General features: G+C 52.6%; 1 protein-coding gene across 1 annotated transcript in view; it reads right to left on the reverse strand.

The window, feature by feature from the left end:
• Positions 1 to 22,905, reverse strand: part of CACNA1E (calcium voltage-gated channel subunit alpha1 E) — a 272,496-nt gene that overhangs the window by 2,906 nt on the left and 246,685 nt on the right. Inside the window, 11 exon segments of the mRNA XM_015586256.2 lie at positions 2 to 400; positions 1,674 to 1,864; positions 2,707 to 2,887; positions 3,758 to 3,886; positions 6,693 to 6,804; positions 9,981 to 10,087; positions 10,330 to 10,430; positions 10,898 to 11,005; positions 11,829 to 11,934; positions 13,899 to 13,995; positions 18,912 to 19,039. Coding sequence (XP_015441742.1) covers positions 2 to 400; positions 1,674 to 1,864; positions 2,707 to 2,887; positions 3,758 to 3,886; positions 6,693 to 6,804; positions 9,981 to 10,087; positions 10,330 to 10,430; positions 10,898 to 11,005; positions 11,829 to 11,934; positions 13,899 to 13,995; positions 18,912 to 19,039 — 1,659 coding nt within the window.

Raw genomic sequence — 22,905 nt, forward strand, 5'->3', positions numbered from 1 at the left:
CGATGGTGTTGGCACGGCCCAGGCTGGTGGCCACAGCGGCTTCGAAGGTGAGCGTCTCCTCCTCGCCACAGTCCGAGGTGTGGGCGTCTTCGTGCAGGGCCAGGTAGGGCTCGGAGATGTAGCGCTGCGGGGAAGGGTGCGGGCCCTGCTGCGTGTGCCGGGAGCTGGAGGGCGCGGGCGGGCCCCCCTCGCCGCCCTCCAGGACTTGGGAGGTCAGGAGGGAGCCGCCCTCGCTGCCATCGGCGGGGGGAGAGACGCTGCCCGTGTGTCGGAGCAGGGAGCTGTAGGAAAGGAGGGGCCGCGGCTTTGGAGGGACCGGGGGGAGCTGCCGACGACTTCGCCTTGGGGTGCTGGTGTCAGAGATGGAGGGGATGGAGCTTTCGCTCAAGGAGCCTGTGCCCTGTACAGCAGGAGAGACATGGCGGGTGAGCCCGGGCAGGCCTGATCGCGGCTGAGGTCCCCCACCCCTCCCACAGGGACCCTGGGAGTCTGCATGCTGGAGGAGGGGTCTGAACTGGACTGCCCTCTGCTGCAAGGCACATCCCCTTAGGGGCGCAGGGATTACAGGAGATGGAGAGAGAAGTCAACGCCATCTAGACCGGGGCATATGACTTTTCACGTGGATGTGATTTTCTGGGAGTCTTCTTAAACTACGGGTACGGGCTCAGAAGCTCTGGGGTGAGGCCCGAGCCTCTGCATTTCTAACGAGCTCCCAAGGAACACACACTTCGAGTAGCAAGGACCTGAAAGCTCCGGATATGGAACGAGTGGCACATCGAACGACAGGCTCGAGAGTGTCGGGAAGGTGTTCTGGAGTGGGTGTCGGGGGGTGGCAGACACCTCCCCTCGCTCGGCCTCTCGCCTCCACATCTTCGCTGGCTTGCCGAGGTTAACGCAGCTTCTACCCCCTCGTCTGCCGGGTCAGGCCGTACCTGACCTGCTCATCTACTCCCTGAGCCCAGGTGGTGGTAAATGGATCTTCTGGACAGTTTCTCAAGGTGTGTGACCTCTGGGGACGGGTCCTTCCAAAGGCAGCATCCTGGGTTTCACGACTGAACCCAGGAATGCAGCTTTAACAAGCCCTAGGCGATTCTGTTCTGCATTAAAAGCTGAAAACCACTGCTCTAGCAGTCAACTTCTCACCCGCCGCAGTCTCTGAGAGTCCCTGCCTGCCCTCCGCGTCCCCTCTGGGCTCCGAGAGCCTCGAGGACAGTGAGGGGTGGTCGTGGGAGGAAGCAGGTGCAGAGGAAGCAACTCTGGTAGCTTTTCCTTAGGCAACAGGCCCGAAGGAGAGACGGATCGCCATTCCCCATTACGCCAAGGACCGTGCCACTGATCGAAGAACGTTCTCTGGCTAAAGGGCCATTTCTCCCTCCTCAGTCTGGCTGAGACATTTAGGAAGTGGTTGTGACTTCGTACCTCAGGATTCTGAGGACTGGGGTGGAATGACCTCCAGACACCATCGTCTGTCTTGGGGGAGTATCTGGTTTTCTGTGACCTCATGTCACTTCTGCATACAGAGCAGTGGGTTACTAAGCACCATGCACAATGGATGTTGTTTGCTGTGACACGGAAGTCCGGGCAGGTGCTGGATGCCCCCGTTTTGCACCTAATGTTAACAGGCCCCCCTTCCTCGTCCTTCCGCAGAGGCTCGGCTTCCTCTCCGCGCTCACCTCTCTGTTGGGGGTCTGCGACCTGCCCTCGCTGGGGGACCGGGACGGACGGCGCTCCGGGGACTCCCAGTCCGCCTGGGTGCCTCGCTCCTCGGAGTTGCAGCGGGACACGTCAGGAGAGAGGAGATGCTTTCGCTCTTTCGATCGTCCCCGCTCTCTGCCCCCGGAGCGGTGGGTGTCGGACTTGTGGCCTGTGAGAGATGACAAAAGCAACTGGTCGCAACTCAGCCCGTGCTGAAGTTCCCGCTGCTCCAGGCACGTCAGCAGGTGAGCGGAGAGAAAGGCCAGGGAATTCACCTCTTATGACGAGGTGAGTGTGCAAGTTGCCACTGGAAAAAAATGCACGTCAAAGGATGCAATCGATTCTCTCCCGCTCTCGTTTATGCTAAGACACAGTTTAGAATCTTTGCCTAAACATGGGTGTGTGACTTTTTTCAGTGGTGGGGGGAAATGAGGCGAGTAGAAGGGAATTAAGAAGTTGCTATGAACTGAATAATGGCACGGCTGACGTCACGGCAGGGCGAGGACCCCGGCACTGGAGTCAGAGGACTTCACGTCTCGTCCCAGTTCTGCCACTTACTGGCCCCGCGGCACGGGACAAGTCACTGCTCTCTTTACCTCCGCTTCTTCATCTAGTAAAACACAAACTGTAGTCTGTAAAGCCATTCCGGGGAAGTGCTATGCGGGTTGAAACGGGGTTGGTGGTTTGAGCCTGGCTCCCGCCAGGGGGTCTGCACACCCCTGAGGTACCCCATGGTGCCACCTGAGAATGGACGCTTAGTGACGTCTACAGCTCTACTCCGGAAGGAGGGAAGCTCATCGGCCTTTGTGGTAACTGTGGAGGGCTGTGGCCTGTTTCGGGGTGTGAGTCAGATGTGGACCTCCCCACCCCCCACCTTTGGTAAGGAGCATCCTCCCTTCCTTCACTTTCCTCAACCCTGATCTGAATTCTGTTCCAGGGATTTGCAGTCCTTGCCAGAATCAGCCCCGCAGGGCTGGGGCCCTGAGGGCAGCGAGAGCGAGGCCTTCTCACCCGAGTCGGCGTTCAGGCGGTGGGCCGACAGCCGCAGGGAGGAGTGGTAGCTCCGGCGACGGGACTTATAGGTGTTCTCGCTGCTTCGCTCCATGGAGAATTCCTCCAACCATGAGGAATTCGAACGCTTATCCCGGATAGTAGAGAACGAACGTCTCATGGAGCTGGGGTCTGTTACCACCTGGAAATACGAGCCCCAGAGGAACACAGGTATGGGTTAATTACCGGAAGGGTAGGAAGGAAGACAGAAGCGGACCGAGATGGTTGTAACCTTCCTTGAACCCCTCTCGCTCAGACCTTAGCTGGAGGAGGCTGTGCCAGAAAGTGTCTTTCTGTTAGGTGTTTTTGTCACTGGGACAGATCCAGGGTCTTCTCTTTATGCTCAGGAAAGCGAGCAGCTGAGTCTACTGTGCGAGTTTCCCATAGGGCCGTCTACCACAGGGACTCAGCCAGGACCTGCCGTGAACCTTGGGCCACTTTGAAATACGTGAGGGCGATGGTCCCACCCTCAGCCCACCTCGGATTTGGGTGTTTTTGATTTGCCACCGATGTCAAAATAGATCCACAGACCCTTCTTGTCTCTGTCAGAACTTAATGTAAGACAGACAGACAGATAAGAGAAGCCAGGAAAACAGACAAAGAAATGAGGCGTGGCCTGCACTGGTTCGGACAGACAGTCCTGATACAGCTGTGTGTGTAAGTAACTGCATATGTGCTTGATGAGCCAGTAGAGGAAAAGAGGAAGGAGAAATACACTGGGAAAGTCCTGGAAAGTGTCTCTTGCATGGCTGGTTGAGTCTTGAGGCTGCTGAGCCCGTCTGGAGGGGGTTATGGCAGCTTGCTGGCTAGGCTGTTGTGTTTAGGGCTTCGCTGAGAGCCCACCGTGGAGGAGCAGGCTCTACAGAGAAGGCCACGAGCCAGGTTTTGCTTCTAAGAAAGGGGTGGGAAAAATCAAGGGCTCACCTGAAAACATCAGATGTGTTTTCATAACCCACCAATTCAATACAGCCCAGGATGCCACTGCATAAGGTATTTGCTGGTTGCTTTTTACCTGGGGATCCACAGTCAGGCGTGGCATAGAGGATGCCCTCCCAGATCCCGCATGCTCCTGGGTGTCCGGAGGAAGGTAGATGCCATGGTTAGAGGGCTGCACGCTTTTTAATTCACTAACCTCTGGCTCCTGGAAATAAACACAGCCAAGCTTGTGGGACTTGGTTCCATCTCATTGCTTCTCATCTCCTGCAGGTGACTCTGCCTCCTCCTTACCAAGAATGGCTTTTAGAAAAGAAACGTGCATCTTTCAGGTCTTGGTTATATGTGTGTCTGTATGTGTGGATATGTGGTATACCAGATGTCTCAAACAGAAAGCTCAAGATCACCTTTTCTTATCACCTTACTTTATTGCTAAGCAATGGTTCAGATCTTTCAGCCTTGTAAACAAGCATTTCTGGTCATAGTATTTTTTGGATATGTGAAGTGTACTTCCTGAGAGATGGTAGTGTTGGGTTTATTCTTTTAATCTAAAGCAACCATTTTCAGTGAAATGGAAACCAGTATTCTAAGGAAAGTCACCAACAACTGATATCAAATATATCTTCTCAAACCTTAAGACACATGATCTCATTAGCTAAGAGTCTTATGATTGAAACCATCCCCTAAAAATGCGGTGGGTGGCCATCTGTGAGGGACACTCTAGAGCAGTACAGTCCAACAGAAATATAATGCATACCACTTATGTAATGTTAACTCTCCTCATAGCTACCTCTAAAAAAGTAAACATGAAAAACAATATATTTTATGTAACCCAATATCTTTAAATAGTTTCTTGTCAACATGTCATCCATACAAAAAACTGAGACATTTTATATTTTTTTGGTACCACAGTCTTTGATGTTGGTGTGTGTTTTATCCACCTACATTGCATCTCAATTTGGACCGGCCACATCTCAGGTACTCAGTTGCCATATGTGGCCAGTGGCTACTCGTACTGGACTGTGCCACTCCAGAGCGTTAGAAGGTTGGACTAAATATCTCTACGGTCCTGTACAACCCTTGTATGATGTTTTCCTGACCAAAGAAGGTAAGTTTAGGAAAAGGACATGCTCTAGAGGGACAGCTAGTGGCACTTGGAGTAAAGAGTGAAGCTGCCTTAGGAATGTTTACATGAGCCACCAAAGAGCCCTGGGAGTAACTCAGACATCTGGAAATTATACCAAAAAAAAGCTTTTTTATGACACCTTGAAATCATGAGTGTATGAGTGGGGCACTGCTCAAAGTCGGCCTCCAGGGCCCTTTGGTGCGTGGTTCCTGGTGTCAGTGTGAGGACTGCCTTCCTAGGACAGGTGACATGTGCACTTGAGGAAGCCAGTGTTTGTAGTATACGCTTTAAATAGCACACAGGTCTGACTCGAAACACGTGGTAACAACACTGCAGTCTATGAGTGTCAGAGGTGGTGCAAGACACACACACACACACAAGTCACAGCCACGCCTCAGGACGGAGAGCAGGGGGCCCCGAGGGAGGGCAGGAGTACACAGTGGTGAGTGTGTAGCACAGGCCGACACCTGAACTGAATCACAGACACCAGTACCGACAACGAGATGAACACATATCCAAAAACTCCTGGCACTACGGCTCAGCCCCGGGGAACCCGCAGAAATGAAGATGTGACAGAGAAATCTCCCTGCGAAAGAAAGGACACATTATTGAGATTTTTCCCACTCGATCTATTACAAGGCAAACCATCAAATGCCGAGAAGCCCTTTTAAGAATCAGGCTATCTGTACCAATTCGTCCCTGGGCCTAGGTGCTAAGTTCTGCAGCGAGGGAGGCAGGGAATTCCTCCAAGGTTCCTACCCACCTTCGAGAGAACACCTCGGGCTCATACGTGCCGGGAGTTTCCGGCCTAGCGCTCACCCCACACAACCACGCACACCCCTGACACAGCAACCTCAGGAGGAGGAATCAGCCATTTGAGCCACTAAAATGTTTTGCTGCCTCGTCAGGTACCCATTCTATCAGACATGTGGGCCACACCCACATCGTCCCTTCAGGATGGCTGAGGTACACGGTAGCAGTGGGGAGGCATCAGGAGAGAAATGAAGAGAGAGAAACGCAGATAAATTACAATCAAAGTGACAGGGAACTCACTCTAAGCTGTCTATCTGGACTTGTGCAAAAAAATTTTTTTTTCCCAGGCCAATCAACGAACACTTGGGCTGTAAGTCTAAGCTTGGGAAGGAACTTGGTCTCACAGCTCCTCAACTAAGAATAACGGTAAGTCAAGTTTATCTTTAGAATCAAGTTTCAGCTTCGTAGTGGCAGAACTTAAGTTTAATCTGTCCTCTCTCCTTCAAGCTTCAACTTGACTCTGTAGTTGCTCAGGAATTTTACCATTTATGCTAATGAAAAACTTTAGGCTCAGGAAAGTGATTTTAGGGGCCTCTTAGAATGTATTTGACCTTGTAGAATTGTGACCAAAAGAGCCAACTGGCCTGAACCCACACAGGGTAGCGGCAAGAGATTCTTCTGTATCTTGGTGGACAGCTTACTCACTATTGGTCATGCCTTCCGAGTTCTCCAGGAGGGGGGCCTTCTTGTGTCCCCCCAAGCCACACCTGTCTACACTATGCTGCCCAGTGGGTGCCACTCATTCTATGATTTATCTTAAAGCTCCTTATCAAAGGCCAGATTTTTATGATGCTCAAGGGCATAAATTAAGAGGGCTTGGCCTGAAGCCATACAAATTCCTTCAGCAGATAAGGAGCCGAGCCTCTGGGATTGTTAAACCTAAAGAGGAAGCATTCGCCAGTGACCGTGCGAAACTCAGGCTCCGACAGGGAGACAGCAGGGAGCTCCCCGGGGAATTGGTTGGACTCTCAGAGGCATTTTCCTGATTGGTCGTGGATGTGAAATAAAAATTTGGAAATGAGTGGGATCAGGAAACCAGGGGCCTAGTCCGAGGTCATGTAACTCATCCATTCACCAGAGACTGCTGCTCCTGGCACTGTCCGTCGTCGGCCGGGTCCATGCACGCCAGCTGGAATATTTCCTGCGGGGAGAGCGGGCGCATCGCAGGGTATCCGCCGCGGCCGCTCCTGAAAAGCAAGGCCAGACGCAGAGGTAACTCGTGCGTGAAAGAGAAGCAGGCATGCCCCAGCTGCCACCGCTGCGTCCCACCCAGACAAGCCTTCCTTCCGTCGTGGCTGGCCTAGAAATAGAGGGGGAAAAAACACTGGAAAAGAGCACTGTTTTCAACCATTGGAACCATTCATCGCTCTGCTGGTGACTAACATATCTGTGACAAATGACATCATTTGTCACACTCAGCCATATGGAAGACCAATGCTAGATTGTAAACCTGTTTCTGCTCAGTTTCTCCAGTCGGCAGAAAAATGCCATAGTTTAAACAGTGAACAGTTTGTTTAAATATTAGCAGCCACGGTCTTTTAAAAAATTCCCTCCTCTTAGCAAGAATATGGTTTTGTGCCAACATCCCTGGCCACACTAAACAATTCAGTGCCATGAACATTTATTGAAGTGTGTGTTGGTTCATGAACTTGGTGGAATAAGTTCAGAGGCGGTGTAGAGGAAGTGACCATCTCTGGGTCGATGGCTCTGTAGGAGAATGCTTAAATGGTGATGAGGTAGGAGGACAGGGACAAAGTCAGCCAAGTATTGAGAGGCTCTGAATGAAATGTATGGAGGAGCGGTGTCCCAGGATGCCCGTTATTAAACCACTGTACCTGCAGGCACTCAGCCTGTGGGCCCCACTGGGCTGGTTAGGAGAGAAAAAGGCAGCCAATCTTTCCTAAAAATTTGGCCGCTGCTGCCATTCACTGCTACTAGGTACCCTTGACCTGTTCCAGAACGTGCTTCTGATCCTGGGAAGAGGCACAGGGACTGGGCAGCAGCTCTCTCAGTGGTAGTGGGGCCAGGAGGGAGAGATGGGACAACCATCTCTACCTGTGCCACTCCAACGGAAAAGTCTGAGCAAGGATTGCCAGGTACGTAAAAACAAGCCACAGGTGAAATCTTTAGACTGGGATCACAGAGAAAGATCTGAAGAGCAGAGAATCACTCGACCTGTCTCCTCGCTCCCAGGGAGGGCGTTAGCTCAATCGACTTCCTCAGTGCGCCTTCTTCTGAGAACACAACGAGAGCTGCTATTATAAGAAATGAGTCCCCTTTGTCCTTCAGAAAATGAGTAATTACCCATAGAGAGAATCCCCAATAGGTAAAGGGGACCCTTGGAATCACCGAACAACCTCACAGAGTTGAATACTTTGTTTTTAAAGTGGGCGGTCACAGCAGGTTAAGGTCAAGTCCAAGCCCCTCTCATGATCTGGTCTCTAGTTCGCCAGCCTTCTCTCCAGCTCTCAAGCCCCCTGAAAACCCTTTCCATGTTACTTTGAACTCATCCTTCAAAATTATCAAAAGTCACTTCCTTAAAAGCTTCCACGCCCTCTCCCCCTCTCATAGGCACTCAGATCAGACTGTATTTGTTTCTTCCTCGTGCTTATTAGAACTGTAATTAAATCACTGAAAATTTTTCCTTGCAATAATTCTGTTTCATGTCTGGTTTTTCCACCAGATGTAAGCTGAATGAAGGAGGAACGCCGTCTCATATTCACCACTGTATCCTCCGAGCGGTCTCAACCCGAACAACGGAAAGCTCTAGAAACACAGCTGGTCTCCACCAGTGGCCCCAACATCCACCCGAAGGCTCTAGCCAGAGAGCCGAGGGGCATCTTTGTTCCTCCCCCTCCTTCGGGCCATGCAGCAAATCACCACCTCCTCCTCTCCCGTTTCTATCCTGTTAGTCCAAGCCACAGTTATCAATAATTCACACAATTGCCGTCACTCACTAAATGGTGTTTTGCCTCTCAAATTGCTCCCTTCCAATCCACTGAGTCCGCCCTGGATTCACGAATGATCTTTGAAAAGTACAAACCTGGTCATGTCGGGCTGATGCATAAACCCCGTTATCCCTGGACAAAACGTCTGAACCCGACGTGTAACGCCACTACGTCCTGGCCCCCGCCGCCTCGAGTGTCACTTGTTACTTCCTCAGCGAAGCCGCCCCAAACCCTCAAACTAGGTACGTTGCTGCCTGTTTACACGGCAACACAATAGCTTACCCTTCTGCATTTTAACCTTTATTACTCGTAATTTCTTTTTGAAGATCTGTCTCCATGGGGACTGAATCCACCGTGCCCGAGCCCGCTTTTGAGTCACATAAATATTGACCGGATCAATGAGGAAGTGGATTAAAAAACAGCAGAGAAGCCGGAGAGATCCTATGGTGGACGGTAACTTGTATAACACATTGTTGCGGATAAAACATTGGATTGGGAGGGTCCTCCCTTTCTAAGCTAAAAACCCTTGAAAAACTGCAGTCACACCTCCTTCCTGCTCAAAGAGCAATGGGAGATGCCACCCTGACCCCTACCTCATCACAGCACCCGCCTGTAAAAATGGCCGGTGGCCTTGGTCCTGACTCTGACCCTTCTCTCCCAAATGTGTTGGATTGTGACTTCTGAGGATGCTTTTCAAAAACAGGTCCCCAACACCACAGGCAGAAAGAAGTTAATAGCGTGAGAGATTCTAACTGGCTTTCTGACAGAGCTCTCCCTCCCAAGTCCTGGATTTCACTCCCCTGATAATTAGTGAAGTTGTGATTGTTAGTGATTTGGGACTGGGGTAAACCCAGTCATGACTCCTTTACAGTGGGCAGAGGGACTTCCCACCTTTTGGTACCCAGTACATGCTTGCAGATGACGGAAAGATGATGCGATGTGTGTGCTCCACTAGGTCATTTATGACGCGGCTAAGGCTTTCAACTCAGAACTGGCAAATTCGTTAGAGTTTTGTTTCTGCTGCCAATATAGAAAATAAAGATATATATCTTTATCTTTTTTTGCCTGATCTAAGATTCCTTCTGTTCATTTCTCATATCATTGAGTAGTGGGAAGACTCTGGAGTTAGAAATAACCGACTTAAATTCCAGTTCGGCTTTAGGCCACTTTTTTAAGCTTACTCTCCAGTTTCATTTGTAAGGTGGAGATACTAACACACATCCCGCCTCGCTCGCTCTCAAACTGGCCACAGGACTAATCGTGCTCGGTCTGCTCTCCCCTCACCCCTGGTGCATGACCGTTTTAAGGTACAAAACAGCTTTAACCTCAGCAAAGGCCCGTCCGACTGCGTCAGCACTGTTTCTGGCCCCGCGCAATGGCGTGAGGGAGGCCGCGGGCCCTTCGGCTTTACTCACAGGCCTGAACCCGGGTCCTGCTGCAGATAGGGCAGCGCGTTGGCGTTGGCGATGATCTCCTGAGGCAGAGATGAGGGCTCCATGCGCTGGAACATGGGCGCATTTTTCTGTGTTCAAAGTGAAAGGAGAAAAGGAACTTACGTGACTGAAGTCTGCGGTGGGGGATACAATTTACTTGGGTGAAGTGGGAGTGTGGCCGTGACCTTTAGACTATTTTAATCCGCCGACCCTAGGAAGTTCCTGGACCCTTTACCTCTGCTGCTGGGCACTGTGCTCGAGGGCGCAGAGGCCTGTCCCCCATGCGACCCCTCAGGACCCGCCCACCCACCATGCCGTCACGGACCCTCACCTGTTCCTCCAGCTGCTGCCTCTGCTTCTTCACCTTACTCTGTTTATAGTAGTCCATGATCATCATCGCTGCATAGATTTTGCCCACGGTCAGATCAGAGGCTGAAAAACAAACGTGGCAGGGAAGGGAACAGGGGGAAGACAGTTGGGGGCAGGGCGGTGAGGACACCTACAGAGCTTTGTTCTCCACCCTCTGAAGAGGTACGTGCCAGCGCTGAGGATACGAAGCAAACAGGTCTCATATCTCAGGGAGATGACACAGTAGTGTCACCTCCACTGGTCTAGGTTTCCATCTCTAATAACGACGCCCTTTCCAAAACAAGGGCTTGCCATCCAGCGTTGGTGGAGGGAGAGAGCTGTGCACCCAGAACTTTTAGCACAACCACGATGATCTATCCCGAGAAGATGTCTTCAATTAATAACAAGAGGGACATAAGTGAGGGATTTTAGTTTCGTAAGCATAAAAGAACTTTCTCTGATCTCCATGATCACTCTGTGTTCCCCCCAAAGATGCAGCTTTGGCGTGCTGGGCCCACAGTGACATAGGGACCGAGGAAGAGATACCGTACCTTTGGGCATGGGCACAAGCAGATCTAGCATCTTCTGGGACAGGTGAGGCCAGATGGCCAGGGTCTCCTTCTGTAGCTCCGAGTCTAGCTGCTGCCTGTCAGCACCGCCTAGAATAAAATAAGTTATTAATAAACAACAGACACAGAAATAACAAGGACTTGAGGGGGCAGGAGCTGACCCAGCATGGCCCCTCCTCGTCTCAGAGGAAGTCTTGGCACTTAGTGACAGTGGACCTTGCAATCCTGCATTTCTGCTGAAGAAGCAGAACACATCTTGGCTCTCATTTTCAGTGACTCAGGGATATCCTGCCACGGAGATGAGGCCCCAGGATCAAGATCAGCTTCCTCATTCATTGGAAAAACGTCCCAGGTGCTCAATCTATCAGAGGGGAACATGAGGAGAGCCACATGGAGCCCCCCACTCCGGCCCCGACCCCGCCTCCTTGTAGGGAGCTCAGTTCTTCCCCAACTCTGTCTTCATAGTTGGAGTGACCTGATTTTTAAAAGGATTTGGATCAGGCAAGAACAGGAAGGCTGCAGGTCCTTCCGGAAGCAGCAAACCTTTTCTCTCCCAAGTCAGGGTTAGAAATCAAGAGGAACAAAGTACCGCCATGACGGGACCTGCCACAGAGGCCTCCCAAGGCGTTAAAGGTGCCACATAAGAAAAACGGACAACGTTAAAATTCACTTGTTCAATAAACGCATATTTCTAAAACGCCTACTGTATGCCAGACATCGAGGATCACACAGCGTTAATGCAGGTCATTTTGGAGGAAATGACCAATGTCACAGTTACTGAATCTCACTGGGGAGACGAGGACCCCGGTACTGGATTTCAGGGTCACTGCAGTGTTAGGACGAAAGCTCAAACGTCTCTACCCTGCACTGCTCTGCACGAGTCGCTCCAGAATCTTCTCTTTCCTAGGCTCACCTTTGGCGATTTTGATGTCCAGAGCTGTCCGGATCAGAGCCATCAGGGTGGAGGTAAAGTGGACTGTCATGTCCTCAGCTACTGGCATATTCATCAGAACCAACCTCTGTGCCAAAGAGAAAGGAAAGAGGAGGAAGAAAACGTATCGGAAGGGACCAGTGTGAGGGGAGAGGAGATGGGCAGAGGCCAAAGGCAGAGACGAAAAAGAAGGGCCAGGATTCCCCTCCCCCTGCTCTGCTCCCCGCTTCTCCCCGGAGGCCCCACTGCTGCTCTTTTGGGGGATGATGCCAAATTCCAAGGGAAGGGGACTGATCATTCTACAGGACTCCACCGTGGTCCTAAGAATGTCTTTCGCAGGGATGGGATGGGATTTCTGGAAGACGTGGCTCGGGGAAAGGAGTCAGCTCTGGGAGGGGGCTCTATTCCCTGTTTCAAGGCTGCTCTGTTTCCACCTGCCCACGAGCACCCCGAAACTCAGATGGAAAGAGCGTGAGCGGGGTACGTTTTGTTTTCCTTATCTGACTTGAAAGATACATCCTGATGCCCCCTTTTTGAGTCTTTAAAAGATGAGATTTGCCAGCACGTGATCAAACATGCATAAGTCCAACTTATCCCACGGATGAGGTGGAGCGGGAGGGAAAGGGGACAGTGCAGACGGGGTCGGGGCGAGGAGGCGGGGCGAGCAGGGCAGGACGAGGCGGGGGCGGCGAAGGCAGAAGCAGAGTGGGCAGGCCTTGTTCCCCTCAGCCCAAGGAAGGGATCGAACGGAAATGGCCAAATCCACTTTCCAGAGAGTATTTTGCTTTTGGAATTCTTAACTTTTCCTCCAATGCCCACACTCCTTCTCTTACCAAGCTTCATCCCAGAAATTCCAAGAGCTCAGGGCCACATTCCACCATCTGGTACTTTTGGAAGTGGCCATCGTGAGCAAAAAGGGTGCCAGCCCCTAAGCTGTGTATGAGAAGCCATATACTGGGGTGGATGAGGGTCCCCAGTGGGGCTGTTCCAGTGAGATGCTTGCTGGGGCTCTACAGCAGAATCACCAGCCTAGCGGGGGAGGGGGGATGCGTCTCTCCCCAAGGCAGGGTCTCTAAGGCTCCACAGGACCGTCCTGCCTAACGTGATCCCACAGACGTGGTGTTAGGGGAGGGTCAAGCCAGTTTCTCATTTGGATCGAATTCCATTCCCTAAGCTTCCAGAGAAGTGGCAGCATTGCCGTGATGGATCCCTAGGTGAATGAAAGAGCTCCAGAGTCCTGGGCCACTAAACACCGAAGGGGGAATCGACCGTTGCCATTACTGATTCTGGAGAAAAAAAATTCAGGCCCCACGAGCACCGGCATGGCAGGTGACTCCCACTGGGCAATGCTGCTCCGTGCCAGCCGGCGGGAATCCACCCGTCGCCCTAGGGCCAGGCGCCACGAGCCCGCCGTCCGCCCTTTCCCTTGTACGGCCAAGAGAACCGGGAAGCCAGGCTGGCGAGGGGCAGGGAGCGGCGTCCTTAGTCACGTCGTGGGACAGGAGTCCTGCTCCTCTTTGTTCTGACCCCGAGAAGGAATGGTGCCGTCGTTCCTTCCCAGGTCACGGAGGAAGAAACTCGTGAAGAGTTTTTTCTCTCCTACAGATTTTTTCTTGAACCATGTCAAGAGGAATTTTTGCATTATTGCCACGGCTTATCTGACGGAAGGTGGTTTTTTTTTTTTTTAAAGCGCTTATAGTGGCTTTGCCGTGGGCATCCTTCTTGCCCACACGTGCTCCCCTGCAGGCCACCACTCTGCCTCCTCTGGAAGCAAACATGCCACTTAACACTCCCTTTCCGGTCACCACGCACAACGAACCAGACACAGAGTGACACACGAAGCCCCACGGCGAGCAGTATGCAAGCCGTCCTCTGCGATCACTTCACGGACCTTCCGTGGACCTTCCTGACCCTCGGCCTCCTCCTCTCCTTTTCCTTCGGTCCCCTCCTCTGCCCCGCAGCCCGGCTTCCGCCCCATGTTCTGCCCCCGCCCCCAGCTGGGTCCCATCTGTTGTCGGTCTCTAGCCCAGAGCAAAGGAAGGGGTGGTCTACCTTATACGCCACTTTGGAGGGACATCTCTTGCCGAGGCCTAGCGGTGGTGACATGAGAGTCAGCATTTCATACATCTCAGTGTAATGGATGCGGCCACTGCTCAGGGAGGGGCGGGGAGCGGGGGCGGCAGGGACGGTGGCGGGAAAGGAACGGGAAGTGGGGAGCAGGGTGCAGACAGGGAGGAGGGGAGGACAGGCATTCCCGGAGAGCAAACGGACAAAATCGTACGGAAGACAGGGGAGGAAAAACAAAACAATGGACAAACAGGAAAAGAACAGGAAACCTGTTAATCAAGGCAGACTGTGCAGGTGACTCCGTCCTGGTGCGGATTTATATCAGCCCCACACAGACCCGGGGACGCCGCTGGCAGCCTGTGGCCCCCGACTCTCGCGCACACTGTCACGGGGACTCGTCTGCATCCTCCTCCTGCGACAGCACTGCCCTACTGCCCCGCCGGCGCCGCCGTCCCCCCTACCACACGGGCCTGTGTTCCATTCCCAGGGCTGTATGCGACTGGTATAAACCGGATAGACGGCAGTCCAGCCGTGGGTCAGAGTTCCGGGCGCCGGCCCGGACGCCAGGCCTCCCTCCGGCTCTGAGCCCACAGGTGGAGCGCGGTGTATCCCCCTCCGTGCCGTGTGCGCGGCAGGAGGCGGCGTGGACTGGCGGGCTGTGGGTGCCTCTCAGAGTCGCCCGCTGCTTCCACCTGGCTCTGTGGACGAGGAGCCCTGTACTCCCCAGCGTGCCCCTGGGTGACGGCATGCTGGGGACAGAAGAAACAAAGCCAGGAGGAGGAAGAGCATCTCGCATGCCATGCTGCCCTCCCCGGCTCTCCCCTCATGCGCTGTAGGTTTCACCAGGGTCAAGTTTAAAGAGTCTCAGCAGAGGCAGCTGTCCGGCCTCCCGAGGACGGGAATCACTGCGTCACCGTCCCAGGCCGGCATCTTCCTGGGCCTACACCTTCCGGCTGCTGGACTGTGCTACCCAGGAGAGGCTCCCTCGTCTAGCAGGCGTGGCCTTGGAGGGCGGCCTGGCGGAGCCACTGGGACGTCAGAGTTCCCAGGGTCCGGCAGAATTGGAGCGGGAGGCCCTAAGTGCCCCCTGAACATGTCCTCGGTCTCACAAGTGAGCAGTGACTCTGCGGTGAGGACAGGTCCCATGGTCCCCTCAACAATGCATAGCGGGACCCGAAGGCAAGACATCTGCTCAGGGCCCCTGGGTCCTCTCCCGCGACCTCCCTGTGAAATTCTTCCGCACACCACCGACGCTATGCTCTCCTCTGGTCTTAATTCTGAATTGTTTCTCACCTCCTCTCCTTCCTGTAGCTTTTATAATCACTTCTGGCCAAACCATCCAGGAGCTGGATGGCGGGCAGAGGTAGGGGTGACTAGAACCACACTCTACGACATTATTTATAGGGCGATGATTCCAGTTTGCTCAAAGGAGGCTTGTCTGTCTCCAGTGAAGGGAAACCAGAGCTCTTTGCTGGATTAAGATTTCTGCATTCTCTGGGGGAGGGAGAGGTCCCAACGGTCCAATCTACAGATGAAGGTGGAGTGGGGCGGAGAGAACACGTGTGTGCACGTGAAGAAAGTGAGATGGGTCGAACCGGCCTTCGTCACTGAGCCCTTAACTCTTCCTGCATTCCCCCCCAAAATGCGCCCTTCTTCCTAAGTGACAGCTGCTGGTTCTGGGAGGGTTGGGACCTCTTTAAACTCAAAGGAAAGCGACATGAAGGTTCCCTCATGTGGCGCGGTGGCAGAGCAGAACGGAGGGGGTCCAAGCTGCGCCCCACTGCCAGTCGCGGCTGGGGACTGGGAGGCAAACCTTGCAAGCCACCCTGTAGGGGCAGTTCTCTCCCAGGCCCAGAGGCGGCGAGATGACCCGCACTAATTTGTACATATCCTTATACGGGATCCTGCCACTGTAAAGGAAGCAGAAGTGGGTTAATAGGACACTCAGAGAAGGTGGGAAAGAAGTGACAGCTTGGCCATAAAGGACATGGCCGGAAGAGGGAGGGCAGCTTCTTTCCTGGGGCCTGGCAAAGCCGGACTGGGAGAGACTGAGAACAGTAAGCATCAGAGAGGCATCGCCTTGCAAGCCGCACTGACCCCAATTTTCTAAGGCAGTCGAGCTCGTCCGATGCCCAAGGGGACTGCCTGATGACCAAGAGCACCCCAAGATACCTATCTGGCCCACACCTGGCCAGGTGCAGAAAACGGACCCAGCTTGAACCAGGCCTCGAAAAACAAAGCCTTCCAATTCACGAGGGCCCTGACCGCTGTCAGGAGCAGATGCCAGGCTGCCTGCAAGTGGACAGCAGGGCTGCTTGTTTTTCGCAGACACGGGCCGCAGTGAGCTCCTCAGACCCGCTTGTCGGGCAGCAGTGGGAAGTCAGCATCTTTCCGCAGACTGTGGGAGACAAATTTCCCATTAGGCTAATTAGCAAGGAGCACAGTTGGCATGAGGGAGTTTGCAAAGGGCTCCGCTTCTCTTTGTGGCAGACTCTGCCTGAGTTGAGCTTGGGCAAGCTCCCCTCCACAGGGTGGGGGCCTCCAGGGGTCTGCGCTCAGAGAGCAGGCCTCTCTCCAGCTCCACTCCCACTGCCTGGCTCACAGGCAGCTTGGTCTGATCAGTCAGAGTTCCAGGAACAATGCGACCCATCGTACCAAGCCCCTCTCCCACGAGCCTGCTGGAGAGTTCTGGCTTCCTGTGGGACAGACAGAATTAACCCTTGATTCGTTTTCAGTGGCTAAAGCATGTGCTCGGTCGGGGACCAGGACAAGAAAGCAACAGCCAGGGAGCTGGATGCATCCTGGGATGAACCGGCACGGCCGCCGGAAATTATAAACCAGCGTCTCCTCCCCTGAGCGCCGGTCCTCGGCAGCCGCCCTGTGGAGACCAGGACTGGCCTTTTCTTGATTTTGGTGTTGATTCCTCCTGTTTTTTCAAATAGCAGCTCATCGGTGCTTCCAAGTCTTTTGACTCTCAAGAGGTGGTAATTTAACCATTGTTCTTCTATGTTTTTCGTATTGAGACTGGGACATTGGTGAGTTGGTACTGCTGTCCATAGGCGGACGGTCTCTGCGACCTGTATCCATCTTCGTTTTGAAGACATTGGCTCACGGTACCTTTGCTGGTTTCCCCCTTCATCTCGCAGAAGGCCCGTGGAGCTCTACCCAGAGCAAGTTACACTATGAATTTCAAAACAGACAAAAGAACTTCTCCTTTTCCCTTCTGCAGTCTTCACAGCTCACGTACCTAAGTCTCATGAGCTGTCCTCATGGGATCGTTTCTTCCCAGCAGCTGCAATGAGTGGGGAGGGACACGTTTAATGCCCATGGCACCTGAGTCCCACGAAGCCGGGGCTTCTGAGAGCCAAGGGCACCGGGTGAGGCTGCGTAAACCATGGGCTCTTTTGCTAGCAGCTGGTTCCTCTTCTCTCATGTTCCCAATCCCATGGCCATCTGTGCTTTCCAGACCAATCGCCCATACTTTCCAATCGCTTTCTCATATGGTTTTTGTCAATTCTACTAACAATAACATACGCGATTTAATATAATCCTCCCAACTAGTCTTCAAGGAAGGTAGGCGTCATTATCACAGTTTTATAGGGGAGGAAGCTCAGCGTGCTTAAGTGACTTGTCCAAGGCCAAGGAGCTGGCAGACGCAGGCCTGGCCGCACTCCCCCCCCTCCCCCCACACACCACCGGTGTCTGCTGAGCAGCCCGGCTACTAGAAAGTAAGCCCATTGCTCAGCCGTTGTAATAGGAATGGATTTAGAGGACTCTGTGCCCTAAGTCACTACTGATTATTGAGAAGAAGAAGAATTCCAATTCATGTCACGGCTGCTCCATCCGCTGCTATAATAACCAATTTAAACCCGTAAAGCAGTGACTCAAGTTCAACGGCCTCATGGCAGGACGGACTGGGGAAAGGGTCTCCGATTATGAAGGGGTTCCAAGTAGAAGCAACATGGTCCATTCTTGTGAAGGATGGCATTTCCTGTGGTATTTTCAGAGGGGACCAGAATGAACAGACTGGTGAGATAAGACCCCAAAGCTAGGATGACACGGGACAGAAAAGTGCCTGAGGAGTGAGTGCTCACAGAATTCTCACCCAGGCCCCAATCACGCAGGCCAAAATGCTGCCTCTGAACTCTAAAGCAGCGATCAGCAAACATTTCCTGTGAAAGCTCTTACAGCAAATAATTTTGTATTCCGAGGGCGATGCCATCTCTGTCACAACTACTCAACTCTGCCGCGTAGTATGAAAGCGGCCTTGGACAACGCACAAATGAAGGAGGTTGGTCGTGTTTCAAATACACTGCTTTTTGCAAAAATAGGCACAGGGCTGCATGCAGCCCACAGGCTGTGGCTGCCAAGCCCTGCTCTACAGCCCCGAGGGCACGTCACTTGAGAACTACTGGAGAGTGAAGAGACCTGGAGGGTTATCCCCACAAAGTTTCTGACAGATAACTTAGGTTCATGAAATTAAAAAAACGTGAGTATTTAAGGGATCGGCTGGAAGAACAACCTGGTGGCTTTTTAGATAATTTCAGAGAGATCTCGAATTGCATCTTCTGAAAGGGATGAAACACAAAACACTACTGTCACTGATCGTGGCGGCCAGATGTCCGACAGTCCCAGAAAACCCTTGTAACCCTCCTGGTGACTCAAAGGAGTCCACTAACCACTGGGCAGGAAAAGAAGAAGAAAGATTATTGGAAGCTCCTCAGGGGACTGAACCCGAACACTGAGGTGTGGACTGTGCGATGAGACTGGCAAAGAAAGGGGCAGGCTGTCACCGAAGGAAAGAGGGGGCAAGGAAGAGAAGGAAACTAAGTCTTCCTTCGATACCAGAGCCAGTCTGAGGACCTGGCCTCTTCCGTGGGCCACAGCCAAGAGCAGTCTCCTCTCTCTGTAGCAGACAAGCGTTTGGGTGGCTCCAATTCCAACCTCTTCCTAGAGAACTCGAGAAGTCCCACTGGGATGGCCGAGAGGCCTACTCACCATGCAGCTCTGTCATATTCTGCCCAGACGCGGACAAACTCATCCAGGTGGTGAGGCCCCAGGATGGACGAGTCCCGAGTCAGGTACTCGAAGTTGTCCATGATGACGGCCACAAACAGGTTGAGCATCTGGAGGGCAAGCGGGGAGAAGAGGAGTGAGGGGAAACCTAAGGCAGAAAAACAGGCTTCGAAAACGATTCGGAAGTTTGTAAGGCTGCGGCCCTCCCCGAGGCACGGCTGAGCCTGTCGAATGCAACGTGTATTCGTTATTCGTACCACATATTTCGTGGCGTGTTTTACTTTCCGATGCTACTTTCTATTTGCAAAGTACTCCACAGTCGCTTTCCACTTTTATTGCCTGTTCAGTTTTTTAAAATTGTTATTGTAGCAGCGGAAGGAGCAGCAGCGACCTGGCCAAATGGCCAGAGGGAGCCGAGGCCTGACACCTCCCTTCCGGCCAAGCAGGGGACCGACGGGCTGTCTCAGAGCTGACTGTGTGGCTCACTGGGTGACGACTTGAAGCTGTTCGTGGCTCTTGAGTGGCTTCTAAGACCTTGTTCTCCTACTTACTTGTTCAACAACATCTATTGTGCACCCACCGAATTCCAAACAGAGGCCCAGATGCTGGGGAAGGCGGGTAAGAAAGTTCTCATCCAGGGATGCATCCCCATGGCTAGCACGCTGCTGAAAGCATAGCAGGCATTCGCTAGATGTTGTTAGGTGAATATTCTTAAAAGACTTATTTGGTATTTAGTAGAGACTGTAACATATTGAAAACACACAAATGTTATAGGTTTTTTTTTAAAGAGCCATGAAAGCAGCATATGCAGGTTACAGGGGAAACAGGACTGTGGATTTAAATTTCGTATAATTTTCACATCATGAAATATTATTCATCTTTTGATTTCTTCGCAACCCTTTAAGGATGTCAAAACCACTGTCAGCTCATGGGTCTTACAAGCCGGGTTTGGCCCGTGGGCTGCAGTTTGCCAACCTCTGGCCTAGATAGTGCAGTAGTTTAAACGGGGTTCAACTAGGAGCGACCAAGGGATGTGTGCATTCAGAAAGAACCCTTGGCGGCCGTGTGGAGGGTGTCGCTGTGCCCCTGAACCAGGCCAGCGGTGGGACAGCAGCTCAAACAGGGGAGAGGAGTCGGCAGGACTTGCCGCCCACGGCGCCTAGCACTGTCCTTGCCGTTTCTTGGCTGCCCGGCACCCACTGACTGCGCTTCTGCTCTCTGGGGGACCCACCCCTTGCCCGTTCCTAGTTAATAAGGTTCAGGGGGCACCACTTGGGACCCAGGCTTCCACCAGTCATTGGATCCCATTTCCTGGGCCCTCGTGACTGGCGATCCCATCAAGGCCAATGAAATGGTATTGAACCTTCTGGGCAAAAGACTTGTTCTCCCCGGTTGGTCTTGAACGTGCGAGGGCCGAGGTCCGGAACTGCGGCTGTGTCTGCCCGGAGCCACGGGCTGGGCGCCTGAGGAAAGAGCTCACGCAGACGGGCCTGAGCAAGAGGACGAGGAACCTGGTCCTGGCTGTGCCGTCGGGGCCAAGCTCCCTTCAGCCGGTCCTGCCCCAGGGCTCTTCATCGCCGGGTGCCCAGGAAATCCCTTTTTGCTTCAGCCGGATGCGGCTCGGCTTTCTGTTGCTCACAAGGGGAAGAGGCTTGCCTGATAGCGACCAGTCAGTGGGCCACGGGCGTGACAGCATAGGAGTCTCTGCTGATGAATGTGCCAGATATGCAGACGGGGTGGTCAGGACAAGGAGGAGGTCTGCAGGAAGGACCTCATCGGAGTCTTCTCTGCAACAGAGAGACCGCTGGCCCTTCTTCTCTGCCTTTGCCTCCTCCCGCACTTCCTCTGCTGCCCAGAATATAAGTGGGAGCCTGGAGGTCTAGCCTCATGAGGATGAGGGACGGTCCCCAGAGGTAACGGAGCAGAAAGGGAAAGGAGTCTGGGGTGCTGCCCACTCTGGGGAGCCACCCTAACAAGTCTGTACCGCCTTCTTCCAGGCTTCCCTGGTGGTAAGGGAAATAAACACCCCTCCTGGTTCAGCCACTGTTATTTGGGGCGTTCTGTCTCATGCAGCTGAACCTGACCCCGGCCTTTCTCTCCGTGGCTGGGTCTGCAGCCGCAGCGAATGCATTCAGTCACTACATGGGTTATAAAGGGTTTTCCACGTATCCACACATTTCTTTCATACTCCTTTCTTGGTACCTATTATTAATGTTAACAAAAACTCAGCATTATTATTGCTTTACATTTGCATAACCTTTTATAGTGTGGTGTGCACATGCACATCTATCATTTATTTTAATGCTCCCTCTAACTTTTTATGAGGCAGCTTTAATTACCACCAGCCTTTCAAGGACACAAGTGCTTTCTATATCCATTTGTGTTCGTAGTGCCAGGCACACGGCCTGGCACATCACGGCACCTCAGTAAGTGTTTCTTGAGAGGTTGGTCTGAGTTGAGAAGCTGTGTGACTTACCCAACGTCACAAAGTCAATCTCATGTAGGGCTGAGATTTAAAACAGATCCTTTCAGACTGAATATAGCCTCTTTAAAAATAACATTAATGTGAATTATGCAGTACCTTCCATCTCGAAATTCTAAAAGTACCTTTATAGTCCCTAATTAATTTTCCAGTGATATCTTTGGTTTCTTTTAAATATTTATTATTAAACACTTAAACCATGTAGGAGAAAGCTGAGACGTCTACACGTCCTTCTGTATGCTCCATTTCACACCCGTCAGGAAGCACTGTGACCCCTGCGTGCCTTCCGCCCTTTGACTGTAGGTGGAGGGAGGGGCTGTAACTCAGTGACAGCTTCGCCCCAGCGCCTCGCTCAGAGCGGGCTTTTTAACGACCACTCAATAAAAATGTGCTGACTCTGTGAATGAAAAAACTTGAAACTCCAGTTAATACCACTCTAAATTGCCTGTCGACCTGTTTTCATTAAACATGCTATTTCCGTATTTCCAAATAAGATACCGTTTTGTTTTCATTTAAAACAACTTCCACGCCCGTGAGAAAGAGGTGTATTAAAACACACGTTATCCGCTCGCCATGTAGATAATACTCTTCAACTAAGTCTTCTTCTCTCCCGTTTCACTGAAGCTACAAAAAGGAAGGCAGGCGTCTCGGCCACGGCTGGAGCAGCGACAAGCTGAGACCACGACGAGGGCCCCCCAGTCTCCGGCTACTCCGCACCCTGCTACGCTAGCCTGCCGGCCGCCCCTAACGAGCTGTCTGCAAGCCACTTCCCCACACCCGAGCGCTGGGCACGTGGCAAGTCCCCTTAAGAGCAGAGGTAGAAATGCCTGGACGTGAGACAATTCACTTTTTGCTGTACGGACGTGACATGGGCCGCTTCTCAGTGGCACTGCTTTCGTTCCGGATGTGTGTGCGGCCAGTGCTTTCGTGGTGGAGCTGAGCTGAGGGGCGTCGGGGGGCCAGAGACATCGGAAGGGCCTTCTTGTGGATCTGATCTGGCAGTGCCTGGTGGTTCTGCTGCTTCTCAGGGCGTCTGATTACGCAGGGCGGAGAGTCCTGGGTGCTGGTGTGCTGATTCATGCTTTCTCCCAAAGAAAGAACCAGAGTGGCACCGAGGGCTTCTCACCGCTTTATGAGTGGATGTGCGCCGCAGATATTACTCAATATTTACTAATACACAATCATATCCTTTCACGTCTATCAAGCTGGCCAACTGTCATCGAACATAACAACACGAGAGAGCCCTACGTCTACTCCATTGCGTGCTGTCATCATTCTGCTCTCGCGAGTGCTGTCGCCTCCTATACTCAAGGTGCCTCTCTCGGACAGTTCAAAGGTCTCCGTAAGAGAGAGATGATCTTCTTAGCCCTGCTTATAAAACATCTAAGGTACAGGAGGGTTTGCGCTGGATCGCCACGGATTCGGCAGGAAGCGCAACGCTCTAGTCACTGACCTCTACTCCACTCGCCATCTCTCCTCGTGGCAATCCTTCCC

The sequence above is a fragment of the Pteropus alecto genome, unplaced genomic scaffold (assembly GCF_000325575.1).
Source record: "Pteropus alecto unplaced genomic scaffold, ASM32557v1 scaffold101, whole genome shotgun sequence".
In the NCBI taxonomy this organism is placed as follows: Eukaryota; Metazoa; Chordata; class Mammalia; order Chiroptera; family Pteropodidae; genus Pteropus; species Pteropus alecto.